Source organism: Populus alba, chromosome 7 (genome assembly GCF_005239225.2).
Source record: "Populus alba chromosome 7, ASM523922v2, whole genome shotgun sequence".
Lineage (NCBI taxonomy): Eukaryota > Viridiplantae > Streptophyta > Magnoliopsida > Malpighiales > Salicaceae > Populus > Populus alba.
Genome location: NC_133290.1, coordinates 8,599,337 through 8,617,470, shown reverse-complemented (window position 1 = coordinate 8,617,470; position 18,134 = coordinate 8,599,337). Strand labels below are relative to the sequence as shown.

The window sequence follows — 18,134 nt, the reverse complement described above, 5'->3', positions numbered from 1 at the left end:
AATACATACTTTATTATATACCTTCTGGAATTTTTAGACCATTAGATCTTGATAATGCATCACCTAAAACCCGTGAATCATGGGCACTTCCTTCCCAGCCAGCTAAAACATATATAAACTTCAAATCAAAAGTTATAACTGCTAAAACATTTTGTGTTGTTCCTTCTTTTCGTCCTCGAAACTTTCCTTGAATCTCAACAGGAACATTTGCAGGAACATGGGTACCATCAATTGCTCCCACACAATCCTATATAAACATGAAAAAATAATTTATAACCTTTTCTTATGAATGTAATTAATTAATTCATAAAAATAGTGGTATTGTTTTCATACCTTAAAATAAGGATAGAATCTTATATTATTCATTATCTCTGCTGGAACTGTATCCTCTGGATCTTTAATAAGGTGTTTGTATAACTTAAGAACTGCTTTTAAAACAATTCTAAAGTAACGATGGATAGTTTCAACAGACCTATAGTATATACCACTAATAACCCGAAATCTTTGGTTTTGGTCTACAATTTGTAAGAACACAATTACTTGCTCCCTAATAGACACATTTTAAGTTGATCGTAATAGGTTACGACTTGTGAGAACATCACACAATCTATATAATACAATAGGTTTCATACGAATTTGTTCAACACAATGTCGATCACCTCGATTCAAAATGCTGTCAATATAGAATTCTCGTTGAGCAATTGCATTTATACGTGGTTCTCTTGGTATATAAATTCTATTTCTTTCTTGTTCAATAATAGCTACCCCCGTAGCTATCACAGTTACAGCTGCTCCCATACATGCTGCATGAATTATCTTACTATCAATAACATGAAAGTGAAATTTTCTGATAACAAAACCTAAAAATTTAGGGAAATAAATATTAAAAAAAGCATATAAAATACTAACACAATCAATATAATAAATTATGCTCAAAGAAGCTGACGATATACAATTCATAAGTTCACAACGATCAATAAGATCAATCATTTTAATTCTTAAAATTAATCTGATTATCGAATAATTAAATAAAAATAAGTTTCGAAAATCATCCTGCATGCAGCAACACAACACATGATCGAGTTGATGTCTAGGTTCAATTCTAAACTATTTTGATTTGGCAAGACGGTCTATAATATTTGGATGACAAACAAACTAATCTACCCAATCATCAGTTACAAATTAGGGAGATTTTATTGTTAATCTTTATTTTTAGAGGAACAATACCTACCTAGAGTTGTATTACATTAGATTTCATTACGTTATTAAACATATAATTTATAATTGAAATTACAAATATAAACTATAATTATATATAAAAAAACCCACCCCGGCTCTTGCATTGCAATCCCAACCGTTCCCCAACTCTCTCCCATAAATTAAAACACAACATCATTGGTTTCTCTGTTTTCTCATTTGCTAATTCCCCTCTGTCGGTTTCCCCTCCCCCTCTGTCGGTTTCCCCTAGTTTCCCCTCTGTCGATTTCCCATGATTTCTTTGTTTTTCTCTCATCTGGTTTCTCCCCCGATTTCCCCTCTGTCGGTTTCCCCTCATTCTCTAATTCCCTTAGGTAATTGGTATTCGGTTTCCCCGACTGTTTTCAGTGTTGGTTCTCTCTCGCCAACTATTCGTTCTACCAAAGTCATTAACTTTCTCTATCGGTTGTTCTCTCTCGGTCCTTCACTTCCCCTGGCTTTCTCTCGCCATTCCCCTGTTCTCAAGAAGCAGGGCAACATCACAGATGCAAGGGGCAAGGGCAGGCGAACAATACCTCAAGGACCTGCTCCTCCCCACTTCTCATCCCTTTCTCCCCCGGCTAAATGTATTGATAACGCTGGGAAAGAGAGCAAACAACATATTCACTAATCCCCCCCTTGCTTTGCGTCTCTCTATTTGCGTTGGATCCAGGGACGGGGAAACAGGGTAGGGTCTGGGATGGGAAAGTTTGGTTTGTCTAAAGAAGCTGCCGAATGTGCAAGAAAAAATGCAATAATTTTTATGGCTTGCTTGTGATGAATTTGGCTGGTTTTTTCTATGAATTTGTTTGAACGTGACGAGGTTAGATGAGGAAGAAAATTGGTGCCTTGTTTGCGTCTCTCTATTTGCGTTGGGTATGGGCAAATGTTTTACAGGCAGGAGATAAACCATGGATTGTTTGAGAGAAATAATAGTTTTTTTTTGTAACAGACACAATAAATTAAACAAATCAAAGGATTTCTTGCTATAATTCTTACAGATCTATGAACGAAAAAAATAAAAACATATAAAGGAAATAATATAGAGAAATAGAGTAATTTGAGGGGAAAAAAGTACCTGAAATAAAAAGTGTTCGGGGATATGATTTCTTATAGATCAATTCTTGCTTCTGTTGTTTTCGGAGAGAGACCAGAGAAAGAGAGATTTGACGAAGTGTTTCCAAATATGTGTTTTTTGTAAAGATGGAAAGTGTTTTCCTTTTGACAAGGAAAGGAAAACACTTTCCTGCGGTACAAGACAGTTTTTTCCTTTGACCGGAAAAAACTTTCCTTTGACCAACTTTCCGGGTGGTTGCCAAACGTGGGAAAATGAGGAAAATGGATTCCTGGAATCTGGTTTCCTTGAAACAAACAAGGCATAAGAGATGAAATTGAAAAATAAATATTCAAAACAAAATATATATAGCAATCAAAAGTTTGAGGATCAAATTTGATATAATCAACAAATAATGACATTTCTAAATTTTTCACAACTTCCGAAAAGTGTTTTCCGCCCAAATTTTTCAGGAAAACACTTTCCTGAAAACCAAGCCAAATTTTCCTTTTACTGGAAAGTGTTTTTCGTTGACCAACTTTCATAATGGAAAACAAACACAAGAAAGTTTGGAAAGTGATTTCCCGAAAACCACTTTCCGAAAAACAAACACAGCTAAAGGGAAAACACTTTCCTAAAAACCAATCCAAATTTTTCTTTGACTGAAAAATGTTTTCTGTTGACCGGAAAGTGTTTTCCGTTGACTAGAAAGTGTTTTTCGTTAACCAACTTTTCTAATGGCAAACAAACACAGGAAAGTTTGGAAAATGATTTTCCGGAAACTACTTTCCAGGAAACAAACATGGCCCTAGAGTTATAGAACTCCGTTTAAAGCGAGATTGATCTCGTTGGAAAGTTAAGACATGAGGCTACAAGTTCTTTGAAGGAAGGAGAACCTAATTCTGCCTCCAAGGCAGTCAAAATTGTTTATCAACAAACCAGACCTATTACCCTACAGGGTTTATCACGATCCAGTCTCGGTTGGTGACCCATAGCTGAAGTTCTATAACTCCAAATTGAACAAGACCAATTTCCTTAGTTAGTCAATATCTAAAACTACAATTTATATGAGGAACCCGATCCTAATTCCTTCGTTCTCCTACCCGAAATCCCTCTGAAAGTGAAGAGACGAAATTGTTCAAATTTGTCAACCTTTCCATTTACACACAATACATGAAGTTATTTAATTTAGCAACTCATACTTTTTCCTCAATTCAAGCCTAAGAACTCTACACTATAATTCAACATCCTGGCATTAATTTATAATCGACTCATAAAACCATGTTTAGAACACCTTACATGGTATGAATCAAGGTTTCGATCTTCAACTCCCTCCTTTTCTTCCTAATGACAGCTGGCCCACCCCTCTTCTCTTCTTGTTCAAGTTTTCTTGTTAATCCCTCCCTTCTTCTCTTCTTGTTCAGAACAAGTTTTCTTGTTAATCCCTCCCCTCTTCTCTTCTTGTTCAAGTTTTCTTGTTAATCACTTGCCCACTGGTGTTTATTCTACGTATAACCCTTAATCTTGAATGAGTTCTTAGAATTTTTGTGTTTTTATCTTGATTTGTAAAATGGATACCAAAACTTCCTCTTTTCTTTCTTTATGATAGTTGTAGATCTTTGTGTTTTTTTTTTTTTTTTAATGAGAAGAGGAGTATTTATGCTTTATAATTATTCATATTTTCATTTAGGCCCCGTTTTCTTTAAGTGTATTCGTTTTGCCCCCACTTCTTTTTAGTTTAGTTTGTTTTTTTTAATTTAATCCAGCCTTGATTTTCCAGGGATTTACAAAAACCGAGCCAAACTGCTTTGAGTCGGTTTTTGTTTAAAAAAACCGAACCGAACCAAAACTGGTTTTGGTTTTTTTTTTTTAATTCGGTTTGGTTGCTTTTTTTCATAAACCGAACCGAACAAAAAATGATCACCCCTAACTTATATGGAAAGTACAATATAAAGTTATTTGTTACAATTACTTATGAAGTGAATGAGTTTATTTGTTGTGTTATGCTATGGTTAAAGAAGAGATGACTAATAATTGAATATGAGTTTTAGATTTGCTCCATTATTTTTTTATCATTATCTAACACACCTCTATAGCTTGAATATATTGGGGGTAATGATAGAAGGATGTCCAATTAGATGAAGGATGAAAAAATAGAAGAAAATCAACTCGCCATCAAAATGAGATAGATGTGAAAGAAGGGAAAACACAATTAATATGTTATATACAGTAAAAGGCATCATAATAACAAAATAAAGTGCATTTATTTAATTTTTTTTTTTTTGTGGTAGAAAGTTGAGAGGTTCAAGAAACAACTTATCTCAAATTTTTTGAATTAGAGTCATACAACTCGTGAGATATAAATGTTGTTTGTACCTTTCTTAATGCTATTTTTCTAAATAAGTTTTAAACCATATTATTTCTTTCTTTTACTGGGGACCTTTGGTAAGAAAAAAAACACCATAAGTTACCACAAGCTAATTAAATAGACTAAACAGTAGCAGTTAGTTAATTACTAATGGGAGCCACTATCCTATTTTATGAGCATGAGCTGTTACTCACTCACTGCCAATGGTCGTCAGATCATTGACGCTTTAGATCGATCAAGTATTAACGATTAAAAGAAATTGGTGATAAACGGAAGGCATTAAATACAGTGGGCGACGCTTGTTTGTAATTCTGTTGTTTTCATATATGTTTAAATGTCTTTTAAAATATAAATATATTTGAAGTTTTTAATTTATTAAAATTTAAAATAACTTTTTTTTAATAAAATATTTTAATATATTCTAAAAAAAAATTTATCTTAACATAAAAATATGCACCGGCAACTAGAGTAACAAGGTGGTCTTTGCAAACTTCTACTGACAGAAATTAGATTAAAAAAAAAAACTGCTACAAGTTAAAATACAAAATGTTAGGCCTAATAGAACACAAAGAAACAGCGAAGTAAAGACATATCGTAATTGCCTAGAAATGCAAGCACTTCCTCCACCACAAAAAGGAAAAGAAATACACTTCTTCGTTCCACAACTTTCAAACCCTTAAAAACTTTTCTCTCTCCCCTTTCGTTCTTGGCTCCTTCTTAGCTGGTTTCTGCCTCGAAATTTCAAATATTTATAACCAGGAAAGCGTGCGGCTGCCACATCTTGTTATAAGTTTTTCTGAAGATTACGTAACTTTGAAGAGTTACTGAAAGGTCAACATGGGCAATTGCCTTAGATCTCTCTTTAATGATCCTAGCACTACTAGCTCCATAGCCAACAACGATCTTGCCACCTCAGGTATCTTTCTTGCCTTTGCTACTTGTTTTGGATGTCTTAAGAGTTTCATATGTTGTTTGTTGGTTCTTGTTTTTGCCTTTTAAATGATCTAATGATTTTTCTCCCTTCCATTTTTGGATGTTATATATAGGGACATCTAAAATCAATTACAGCAACACCACCATAGATTTCTCAGCCACAAGTGGCAGTACTGCTTGCAAGAGTCAATTCTCTGAGGCAGTGAGTCATGATGAAGGAAATGAAGCGACAAATAATCCAAATGGACAAATATTGGAATCACCAAACTTGAAGGAGTTCACTTTTGCAGATTTGAAGAGTACAACAAAGAATTTTAAATCAGATACTTTGTTGGGCGAGGGAGGTTTTGGTAAAGTCTATAAAGGTTGGATTGATGAGAGGACTTATGCACCCTCTAAGTCTGGCAGTGGCATGGTGGTTGCCATCAAGAAATTGAACCCAGAAAGTATGCAAGGGTTTCAAGAGTGGCAGGTATTTTCAATTTCAAATTTCGACTGTATTGATATTCAAGAAAGGTATATTTGAACATCTAGTAATAATTCTGTTATCAATTGTCTCTCTCTCTCTCTCTCTGTTTTTTAGTTTGTAGCCAATCCATTAATGGAGGGACAAGTATTTTCAATTCCAGATTTCAACTGTGTTGATATTCAAGAAAGGAATAATTGAACATTTAGTAATCTTTCGATTATCAATTTTCTTGTTTTTATTGAGTTGGTGACCAATCCATTAATGGAGGGGCAGCAAAGAATAGTGGGAAAGAAACCATGGTTTTTGTTGTTAGCTTTAATTTTTTTCTATAATGGGTCCCACCTAGCATGACTTTGTGCATGCTATTGAATGGAATTTCAATGGTGTGGCTGGTAGAAGGTGCTCTTGTCATAAGGTAACCATTGCAGTCCAACCTTTACAACTATGAGCAATCTTTTGAAGAAAATACCAGGAAATACACCTCCTTGCTTATCTTGAGGGCGGGGTTTGGGGCACAAGCCTTGAGTTTAATGGCTTGTTTGGGATTGTAGTAATAGTATTGTTTTAAAGTGCTTTTCTCTTAGAAATATATTAAAATGAAGTTTTTTCATTTTTTTTAAAAATATTTTTGATATTAGCACATCAAAACAATATGAAAACATAAAAATATTTTTTATTTTAAGTAAAAACAAAATTTAAAATTTTTGGGAACACAATTTCCACCGCGTTCCCAAACACTCTTTTGCCATAGAACAATGATTCATTGGCCACATATTGGCTTGGTTTTATAGAACTTTAAATTTATGCAATGTAGCCCTTATTATTGATGCTAAATATCTGTTTCATTTTTCATTTGGTAATACAGTCAGAGGTGAACTTTCTAGGAAGGCTATCACACCCCAACTTGGTTAAGTTATTGGGCTATTGTTGGGAGGATAAAGAGCTACTCCTTGTGTATGAATTTATGCAGAAGGGAAGCTTGGAGAACCATCTTTTTAGAAGTAAGAGTTGCAGGGAAAAAAAATTAATATAGTGAAAAAAAATGGGAAAGACTTGGTTAATTCAAAGATAAATTCTCTTTTGATTGTTGGATTGGTTGTTTGTGCAGAGAATCCTAATATTGAACCCCTCTCTTGGGATATACGGCTAAATATAGCCATTGGAGCAGCTAGAGGTCTAACTTTCCTGCATACTTCGGACAAGAAAGTCATTTATAGAGATTTCAAGGCCTCTAATATCCTGCTGGATGGGGTTAGTTTATTTATTATGATCCATATATTTTCTATTTGAGGCTTAATTTTCTTGCGATACTCTCTTTTTGTTGTTGAAAGAACAAATGAAGTGGAATCCAGTAAGAAATATGATGGTGCACTTTGTGATTCTAAGTTTTTGATTAATTCTGCACTATCATTGCTAAAATGTGATCGACAATATGGTGGAAAGGAATGTCACTGTGTGAGCTTAAGCTTGTCTTCTTTTCATTTTCTTTCCTACCATCAATAATTTTTTCGTCTAGTAAATGGAGCTTTGTGCTAAATTTGATTGACTATAAAACTTTGAAGCTGATACAAAATAGTTCAGAGTATGTGATAACAAAGTTAGACCAAGAACACTTTGTTAAAAATTTGTTATTTACACGAGGGACAGCTGGAGATCCAAAACTATTCCTCAATCCCATCGCTTGAATTGTGGTACTTAAATAATAATCATTAGCTAAACTCTGGGTGGTTTCTCTTGGAAAGACAACTAGACTTTCTGAATAAGTCTAGAAGTTGTAAGGGAACAATCAATTATCAATGAAGAAATGTTAATGTAGCATATATATTGCAAGAAGGTATTAACAGTCTTTAGGGGTCATCTCATTGAAAACTTAAAAATAGACATGTATGCAAGATATAATAACATCATAGGAGACCTGATGTTTGGGGCCAAGGCCCTGCCTAGGTCCATGGTTTCTTGAAACACTAAACAGAAAAACAGTTTGTTTTTTAGGATGTAGGCTTCATGAGCCATCATTTATCATCACTAATATTCAATCCTTTTCATCTCAACTGTCTGTTACAGAACTACAATGCCAAAATATCAGATTTTGGCTTGGCCAAATTGGGGCCTTCGGGTGGAGACTCACATGTGTCAACCAGGGTCATGGGAACTTATGGTTATGCTGCTCCTGAGTACATTGCAACAGGTATGTATGCCTTCCAGGACATCTGAAATGCTACTCAAATTGGCTGTTAAAGTTATAGTTTAAATCATAAACATGTGTACAGAACTCTTGACATATAAACAAATCATCTAATGTGATATTTCACCATATGATAAACAGGTCATTTATATGTAAAGAGTGATGTGTATGGTTTTGGCGTTGTGCTACTTGAAATGCTGTCAGGCCAAAGGGCATTTGATACAAAGCGGCCGACTGGTCAGCAAAATTTGATCGAATGGTTAAAGCCATTGCTCTCACAAAAAAAGAAGCTCAAAACCACCGTCATGGATGCAAGGATCGAGGGCCAATATTCATCCAAGGCAATGGTACAAGCAGCACAGCTTACTTTAAAGTGCCTGGAAGCAGATCCTAAAAACAGGCCCTCCATGAAAGAAGTTGTAGAGGTGTTGGAACAGATAGAGGCAATGAAGGAAAAACCAAAGGCAACGAAAAGCACTTTTGGTTCCTCACTGTCGAAACCCCATCGCGGAGGCCAACAACCAAACCTGCATCGTTTTCCGTTTCATTCCAGGTCGCAGGCGCCTAAAAATGAGCAGGAAACATTCAAAAACAACAAAAAGAAGTAAAGTAAGCAGAATTGGACCCAACAAATTATATGTGCACACAAAATTATTTACTCCATTATTTTAATTTCTTTGACTTTTGTTTAAAAAGCCATCATTTTTAAGTGCTTCCTTTTAGTGTAGAACAGATTCTGTTGTAGTTGCCATTTGTATTCAATGAGATGATAATTCTGTAACTTGGAAAACAATAAGTATGTGATTCTTTAATATAATTGTGAAATAGAGTAGAAAAAAATGTCGCGGTTTTTCAGCTGTAGTCCTTGGGGAAAATATAACAAGTCTCTATTATAATTGCAATTAGAAGAGCAAACTCCATAATTCCAGTTTTGCATTTTTCAATTATCTATATGTTACCCTAACCACAAACCTCCAACCTACGGAACCTGATTTATTTTTTTTTATCTAAATTATGCTGCAAACATTTAGATCAAGAAATTGTGTTAGTTTCGTTTCATATGTGAGTCTGCCCTGCTGGTTACGGAAGTGCTAGTGATTAGCATGATGGAAGAATATAGTGGTCAATTTTGATTGAAGCATGCTTGGAAAGGGGATTGGCTGAAGTCAAGCAACTTGAATTAATGACCTAACGAAGCACAAGATACATAAAAGCGAATCCTCCAACTTGCATACAGCTAATAGCTCTGCACATGGTCAAATTTTCTCAAAACTTTTGACACTGCTTTTATTTTTAATTAAAAGAAATAGGAAATGGTTAGTAATGGATAAAAGGACTGCATAAACTAAAGACAAAAGATTACAAATTTAACAAAAACTAATCGAGGTTGAGAAATCACTACTTACCTCACAAAGTACTGGAACAATACTTTTTTTTTTAAAAAAAAAATTTAATTTAGTTTTTAATTTTTTGTAATCTCATATTTTAACATTGAATTTATTAGGGATTGAATTTCATAATTTATTTTGATTTTCTTTCTTTAAGATTATCCTAGTCTCATGACTTTAGTCACAGGTCTTACAAATTAACTCGGTTGACTATGTTTGTTTAGGTCTTTTTTTTTATTGAATTTTTTTTTTAATTTCATCATTCAATATTTGGTTTGATTAGAGATTAAGCTTCATAATTTATTTCGATTTGCTTTTTATGAGGTTATCCCAATCTCATAAACCAAGTCGCCAATTTTACAGGTTAACTTAGTTGACTCGGGTTTTAAGTCCTTTTTTGTAATTGATTTTTTTTTTAATTTCATCCTTCAACATTTAGGTTGATTGGGAAATAAACTTCATAAGTTATTTTGATTTTGTTTTCTATGAGGTTATCTTAGTCTCATGACTCAAGTCAAAGATTTAGCGGGTTAACTTGAGTTGACTACGGTCTATTTTCTTGTCCTTTTTTAATTATTATTTTTTCAATCTTATCCTTCAACATTGAATCGATTGGGAATTGGACTTCATAATTTGTTTTAATTTTTTTATTGAATTATCTAGGTCTCATGATTTAGGTTCAACAAGTTAACTAAGTTGACTTGAGTCTTTTTTTTTATTCTTTTTTAATTGATTTTTTTTCAATTTTATTTCTCAACATTGAGTTAATTGAGAATTGAGCTTCAATATATTTTTTTGATTTGCAAAGTATGAAGCTATCACCATCTCATGAATCAGGTTTTGGATTTTAGATGTTAACCTGGGATGACTTGAGTTTGTCTAATATGTTGTCGTCTTAATATTAAAAAAATATCATCTTGAGATTTTTTAGTCAAATTATGTTTTTTTTTTCTTCTGATTTTCTAGGTTGTCTTTGGACTTGCAAAGATGACAAAGTTACATCGAGTCAGTCCCTATATATTTATATTTTTTTACTTCTAAAAAAACACGTTAGCAATGCCTTAATATTTTTTTAATATTTTTTTTAAAAAAGTATTTGACCCACAATATAGGTAGGTAAATGATCTAGTGATTAGCAAAAATGAAATAGGCAACTCTCTTCAAAAGGACAAAAAGAAAAAGAAAAAAAAAAAGAACTACAATACCAAAATGGTTTAAAAAAAGTAGTAGAAGAATAAGCTCAACTAGGATATGAGAATTATAAGGAGATTTATTTTCATTGTATAGTTCAAGATTATTCATAATTAAATGTTGCTAAGGCATGTGTAGATAAACAAACAATAAATAGGACTAGATCAAATAATAACATGTGGTGATGGGAAATTGAATTCTTATTGAGGAAGTTGTGAAAACTTGGACTAGGCTTTTCATGGTTGTGATATGGAGCTGGTGAAATGACTGGGCTTGACCACTAATCTCATGGGTTGATGAGTGACTTTTATGAGCTCTTCTACAAAACAAATTCTCTATTAGAATAAGAGACTTTTTGATGTTTAAGTTAATAAAATATAAAAGGGAAATAATGTATAAAAGAGTAAAGAACGTGAGATAGTGTATATGTGAATGTTGTGTGTTTTGTCTAAACTTGTTAAATTGTTGAATGGTTGTTTGTCGTATGTGATCTTATGTGGAATTTTTATATTATTGTTGCTCTATTTAATTTATCAAGGGACCCGGGATCTTTATAGAGAGGTCACATCAAGTTACCTGGTGAACTAATTAATGATGGAGAATGACCTTGTGGTAAGTGGAGAAAAATGAATACTATTATTGGAGAGGTTGGTGCTTGCCAATGGTTGTAGTGCTTTATTGTATCATTGATGGAAGGTGTTGGGTTTTTTAAAAAACAAATACATAGAAAAAATATTAATTTATTTTTTTTAGGAATTCCAAAAATCTCGTTAGACAATCTAGGTTGATTTAAAGTTTGCATAAAAATCATCTTAAAATCAAATCTTCTTTTGGAGGTTTGATTAACACTTCAAAGTTAGGCTATTGCAAACCATAAGCTATCAAATTATCTAGTCTTTAACAGTAATTCACATGAACTACTAGATTTGAAATCTTCTAAAACCCTTTTAAGAGAGGGATTGTTATTCCTTATGTGCTAGTCTTTATTTTCTTTTCTCTACTTATCTTTATAGGTGCATCTAATATTCTAGACAGAAACATAAGGCATAACATTCTATTTAAAGGAAAACCTAAGAACCCTATAAATTATAAAATATCAATTTATCCACTAAATAAAATCACTTATATTATTTCAAGATCGTTTTACAAATTTATGCAATTAAATCCCTACTTGAATTTTTTAGGTTTAGAATTGTAATCCCCTAAATAAATTACATTCTAGTCTTTAATTTTTAAACCTTAATTATAATCAAGATATACTTGATTAATCATCCTAGTTTAATTTCTTGCTAAGGGTTCCTTATGTGTGTTGCCCATAAAGTTCCTAATATGTTGGCCTAAATATAATTCAAATCCTAAATAAAATAGGATTAAATAATTAAATAATTAAATTTATTATCAATTTAATAATTGATTGATTTATATTTGAAGATCAAGTACATTGTCTATTAACATGTCATGACTCTCTAACTATTAGAAAAGTCATACAAGGTCTGACTTAACCTTGTCAAACTTTTAGTGATCAATTTCTTAGTGTAATTTGTTGGGTTCCCAAATATCATACACACAACGAAAGTAATAAAACAAAATTATTCTGGAGTTTTTAAGATCCTATTAAATAGATCTAGAGTTATTTAAGAATTTATTACCTAAAGATTTGATCTCTATTGGCTTTGAATAATTTCTTAAAGGATGGGTTGTCACAAACCACAAGCTGTCCAATTGTTCGACTTTCATCGGTGATTCACACGAACCACTAGTGAAAAATCTCTTAAATTCCTATTTAGGAGAGAGGGACTGTTATGCTTAGCGTCACTCCCGGACATTGCGCAACCAATTAAAAATAATCTTGTTTGGTTTTTTGGGCAAATAATGGATATCTGACATCTTATCATTTGGGAAACTATTTATAGTTCAAAGAGTCTTCACCTAGTATTATGGTCACTTGAAACCCTAACTGATCAATAGAGATTCTAATAGCATGAGACCAGTTACGTAAAAGAAAAGATCCTATCATCTATTAAGCGTCTTACCTTTAGCAAACTACATTATTGGTTTTTGTCTAAAAAAGAGAGATTTGTCCCTTTTTTTTATCCTTCCTAATATGTTCTTGACTCTGGCGTCGATGAACACTACCTATGAATATTTTCAACTCTAGCGTCGGTAAATATTGCATAACCCCCAAAAAATACAATATTTCTAACTCTAATACCAGTGAATAAATTCTCAAAATTTTGGATTTTTTTATGAAGGAGAGAAATTTTATGTGCTTTTTTTTCACATTTTATATATTTACTTTTTTTAGACAAACCTATAAAAATATTGCACACAGATTTGCACTTAACGGTATGGTCCACAAGTTAAGCATACAACAAGGAAAGAAAAAATGAACAAAAAACAAAACACAAAAAAAAATTAAAAAACAAATTGCACAAGGAGTCCACAAATAACCCCATGAAGGTCCACAAATATTTTGGGATTTATTCGATATTGAAAAGGGCTTGTTTGACCAAATATCAAAGTAAAAGGGGCATAAAAAATATGGTCAAGGCATAAAGGTGTGTTTTGCCAAACAAACGCTTAGCAAACATAGACTGGGCCTAAGGCCTAGACTCGGCCCAATCTCTTTTCTCTTCATTTTTTTGTACTAGTAAACGTGGGTGAACTGTTCATGCATGCTTGCAACAGAATGAGGGGAATTAAAATATAGGGAAGGGGAATTAAAATATAGGGAGGGGGAATTTGAAAACGACTTACCTGTTTGCAGTTCTTGAGCGGCGAAGTGCAAGTGCTGGATGAAGCTCTTCTTTGTTTATCTTTCTGCTCCTCCTTGATAAACTAGTGGTAGAAGAAGAAGGATTGGTTATGTGAAGAACTAGTTAAGAAGAAGAGCTGAAGAAGAAGAAGTTGTTACATTAGGATTGCTGTTAATTATTTTCTTCTTCTTATAACTACCTGTAACAAAATTGTAACCAATTCTAACTACTTCATAACTGCCTTAGCAGTAGTTATAATAACTATCATGACAGTTACAATTTGTAACTATATATATATATATATATATATATATATATAGTGCATGTGTATATACAAAATGTATAGAGAAAATATAACCTTTAGAAAAGAAGGAATTCTCTATTTCTATCTTGGCATCAAAGCTTCTGAAAGAGAAACTTCTTTCCCTCTTCGATTCAGCCATGACTTCTGCTTCAAGTCACTCCTCCTCTACCTCCAGTCCTCTTGGATCTGGGCAAACCACAACAATGGCACTCACTTAATCCTATCAGTAGCTCAACCTTGAATTACTAGTAAAACTTGATCGAACCAACTATGTTTTGTGGAAATCTCAAATTGATAATATTGTCTTTGCTAATGGCTTTGAGGATTTCATAGATGGCACCTCTGTCTGTCAAGAAAAGGAATTGAGTGCAGGTGTAATCAATCCATCTTTCATTACTTGGAGAAGACAAGATTGCACAATCCTCAACTGGATCTACTCATCTCTCACACTAGCTATCATGGCACAGATCATTGGACATACTACTTCTCAATCTGCTTAGAATGCATTGGAGAAGACCTTCTCTTCTTCTTCAAGAGCCAGAATAATGAAACTGAGGCTTGAACTGCAATCCACAAAGAAAGGATCTTTGTCTATGATAGACTACACTATGAAGGTGAAAGGAGCTGTAGACAGTCTAGCAACCATTGGAGAAACCTGTATTCGAACAGGATCAACTCATGAATCTACTTGAAGGACTCAGTTCTGATTACAATGCAGTAGTTACAGTTCAACATTAGAGATGATAAAATCTCAGTTGAAGCAATTCACAATATGCTCCTAGCATTTGAAAATTGACTTTAGCAACAAAGCTATAGATCAAATTTCTACAATGGCAACCAATTATGCCTCTTCCTTTAATAACAGAGGTGGTGGAAGGAGATACAATGGCAGTAGAGGACACAATTACACAAGCTTCACTCCAAATGCCAACAACTACAACTACAGAGGTCGTGGTCGCGGGGGCAGATACACATAGAGTGGAAGACATAATTCAATCAGTTCAGAAAAGCCACAACGTTAGTTATGTGGCAAATTTGGGCATACAATACACGTCTGCTATCACATATTTGACATATGTTATCAAAACTCTTCCAATAGTGGTACTAACTCTGTGAATATGAATATCAAAAGTTAAAACAATATACCTGCTATGGTTACCTCCTCTAATAATCTTGCAGATGACAATTGATACCTTGACTCTGGAGCAACCATCACCTGACTCAGAATGCTGGGAATCTAATCAACTTTACTCCATATACAGGGACACATAAGGTCACAGTTGGTAATGATACGCACTTATCCATTTCCAACATTGGTTCCCATCATCTAGTCTCTAACTCCCGATCATTTCAACTTAGAAAGGTGTTTCATGTTCCATTTATCTTAGAAAACTTGATAAGTGTTGCTAAGTTCTGCTCAGATAATAATGTCTTGATTGAATTTTGATCTAATAGTTTCCTTGTGAAGGACCTTCATACAAAGAAGATATTGGCACGAGGCAGACTTGAGAATGGACTTTACAAGTTCCCAGCACTGAACAATGAGAAGATGGAATACATTGACATTAAAGACTTTTATGTTTTTCATTCTCCAATCTCCAGAACCACTCATAATAAAATGGACATATGGCATCACATACTAGGTCATGCTACCACTGATGTTGTAGTCCAAATATTACAAAGCTGTAATGTTTCCTATGAAAAGAATAAAGCTACTAATTGTTCCACTATATGTTCTTCCTGTCAACTTGCAAAGAGTCACAGACTACCGACTCGTCTCTCCCCTCTCGTGCTTCCAAACCATTAGAATTGATTCATATGGATTTCTAGGGGCATACCTCAGAAAAATACATATCTGGTGCTAAGTACTTTATTCTGTTCTTAGATTATTTCTCACGATACACATGGTTCTATCCACTATATACAAAGGATCAAGCTCTCCTAATGTTTCAACAATTCAAACTTCAAGTAAAGAATCAATTTGATGACAACATAAAGCATATGCAGTCTGATAATGGAGGTGAGTTTAAATCCTTCATCACCTTTCTTCAACAGGCTGGTATTGTGTATCGTTTTTCCTGCCCTTATAACTCAGCTCAGAATGGAAGAGTTGAAAGGAAGCATAGACATGTTGTAGAGATTGGATTGACCTTGCTAGCTCATGCTTTGTTGCCTATGAAGTTCTGCCAGTATGCCTTTCAATCATCCACATTCCTCATCAATAGAATGCCTAGCAAGGCACTCAACAATGCTTCACCTTATCTAACTCTTTTTCAGAAACTGCCTAACTACAAGTCTCTAAGAGTATTTGGCTACCTATGCTATCCTTTCATTCGCCCTTATAACAACCATAAACTGCAATATCGATTGGTTTAGTGTATCTTTCTTAGTTATACCCTCAACAACAAGGGATATTTGTGCCTTGATTATCTTACTGGACGAGTTTATGTCACACCTCATGTGGTGTTTGATGAAACACAATTCCCTTTCACCAACAAATCTCCTCTATCTCAACCTGATGACACTTCCTCTACCAATTTACCTCCTGCAATACCACTCCCATCTAGTGATTTGTCTCACTGTCCAGTTGATACACCTACCCCAATACATACCGATTCCATTCCCACAACTGTTGATACTATTTATTTGAGTGAAACTGCAACCTTTCCAATCTCTCCTCCTTCTCATGAATCTGTTCCCACTGATCAAATCCCTAATTCCAGTCTAGCTCCACGTATGATAACAAGGTTGATGAGTGGTATCACTAAAAAGAAGGTTATTCTAGATCTAATTGCTGTTAGAGAACCATATACACTCAATCAAGCTCTAAAGGATCCATATTGGACTAGAACAATGTATTAAGAGATTGCAGCTCTTCATCACAATCACACCTGGGATCTTGTTGCTAAGCCTTTTGATGTTAATATCATAGGATGCAAGTGGGTATACAAATTGAAGCACCAGCTAGATAGAAGTATTGACATGTATAAAGCTAGACTTGTGGCAAAAGGATATCATCAAACACTTAGCCTTGATTACTTTGAGACATTTAGCCTAGTAGTCAAAGCTGCAACTATCCGCATTATCCTAACCATTGCTTTTAGTTCTAAATGGGAAGTACGACAACTTGATGTCCACAATGCATTTCTGGATGGTGAATGATTAGTACTTAAAAGTGCATTTTTATCAAGGTTTTATATCATCATTTTGCACTTGAAGTATCAATAACTCCATAACTAAAGCATGTTTTATAATAACAAGTCTGATACTATAAGATACCTTAATATATGGTAAATTTTCATCTTAAATGTAGCTCTATCATATAAATCAAAGGATTGATTGATGAATTCAACTACTAAAATTGTAAAGATAAAAAGAGGGTGAAACTTCAAAAAGTTATGTTGGTTCAGTCCAAACTGGAACACTGTTTGATAATTGGGTCATATCTGGAGATGTAGATCTCGAATTTAGGTCTGCTTTAGATAATCTTCTGTTGACTTTTGAGATGCATCCTAGTGGAGATGTGCATCGTCCAATTCATGATTTATGGTCACAATTTCATAAAGAACATGCTTGACCTAGTCTTGGGAATCTGACTAAAAAAGACCATGTTTGCCCATTTTTAAGAAAACTGGATGGGAAGCCTATCTCCGAGCCATAGAGGGTGTTTAAGCCATTCTTGGACGTAATACCAAGGGAAGATGTGAGCGCAATCATAACTACTTATACATACACATGCTTTTTCAAAATAAATAAATAAGGAGAGAGAGAGAAAGAGAGAAAGTGAGACTACAACTGGCTTACATATAGGTGATATGATTGCATTTTCAATTTCTCATCTATAAATTCTTATTTTCCTTCCCTTCATTTCTACTTAACCCATACATTCATCAAATATAAAAGTGTGTAGAAATGATAAGTTCCTCAAGTTATCACATAAGAAATATTTGTGTTTTCGGTGGATCCAGTCCTGGAAAAGAAAATGAATTTTTAGAATCAGCAAATCATCTTGGTCAGGTACTAGTTGAGCGAAAGATTCATTTAGTGTATGGGGGAGGCAGCCTTGGGTTAATGGGGGGTGTGTCAATAGCTGTATTTTTAGGAGGCAGTCAAGTTTTGAGGGTTGTCCCTAACGCTTTAGCAAATGGGGACATCATTGGAAAAACAATTAGAGAAGAACTACAGGTCTCCATAATGTCTGATCGAATGAATACAATGTTTAAACACGCTGATGCCTTCATTGCCTTACT

General features: G+C 33.9%; 1 protein-coding gene across 1 annotated transcript; it reads left to right on the top strand.

Moving 5' to 3' along the window:
• The first annotated feature begins 5,227 nt into the window (after positions 1 to 5,227).
• On the top strand, positions 5,228 to 9,100 carry LOC118045563 (probable serine/threonine-protein kinase PIX13). The gene is made up of 6 exons (XM_035054223.2): positions 5,228 to 5,574; positions 5,705 to 6,063; positions 6,926 to 7,061; positions 7,169 to 7,311; positions 8,125 to 8,248; positions 8,387 to 9,100. The coding sequence occupies exons 1-6, from the start codon at positions 5,496 to 5,498 to the stop codon at positions 8,851 to 8,853; spliced, it is 1,308 nt and encodes a 435-aa protein (XP_034910114.1). The 5' UTR covers positions 5,228 to 5,495; the 3' UTR covers positions 8,854 to 9,100.
• The last annotated feature ends 9,034 nt before the right edge of the window (positions 9,101 to 18,134 follow it).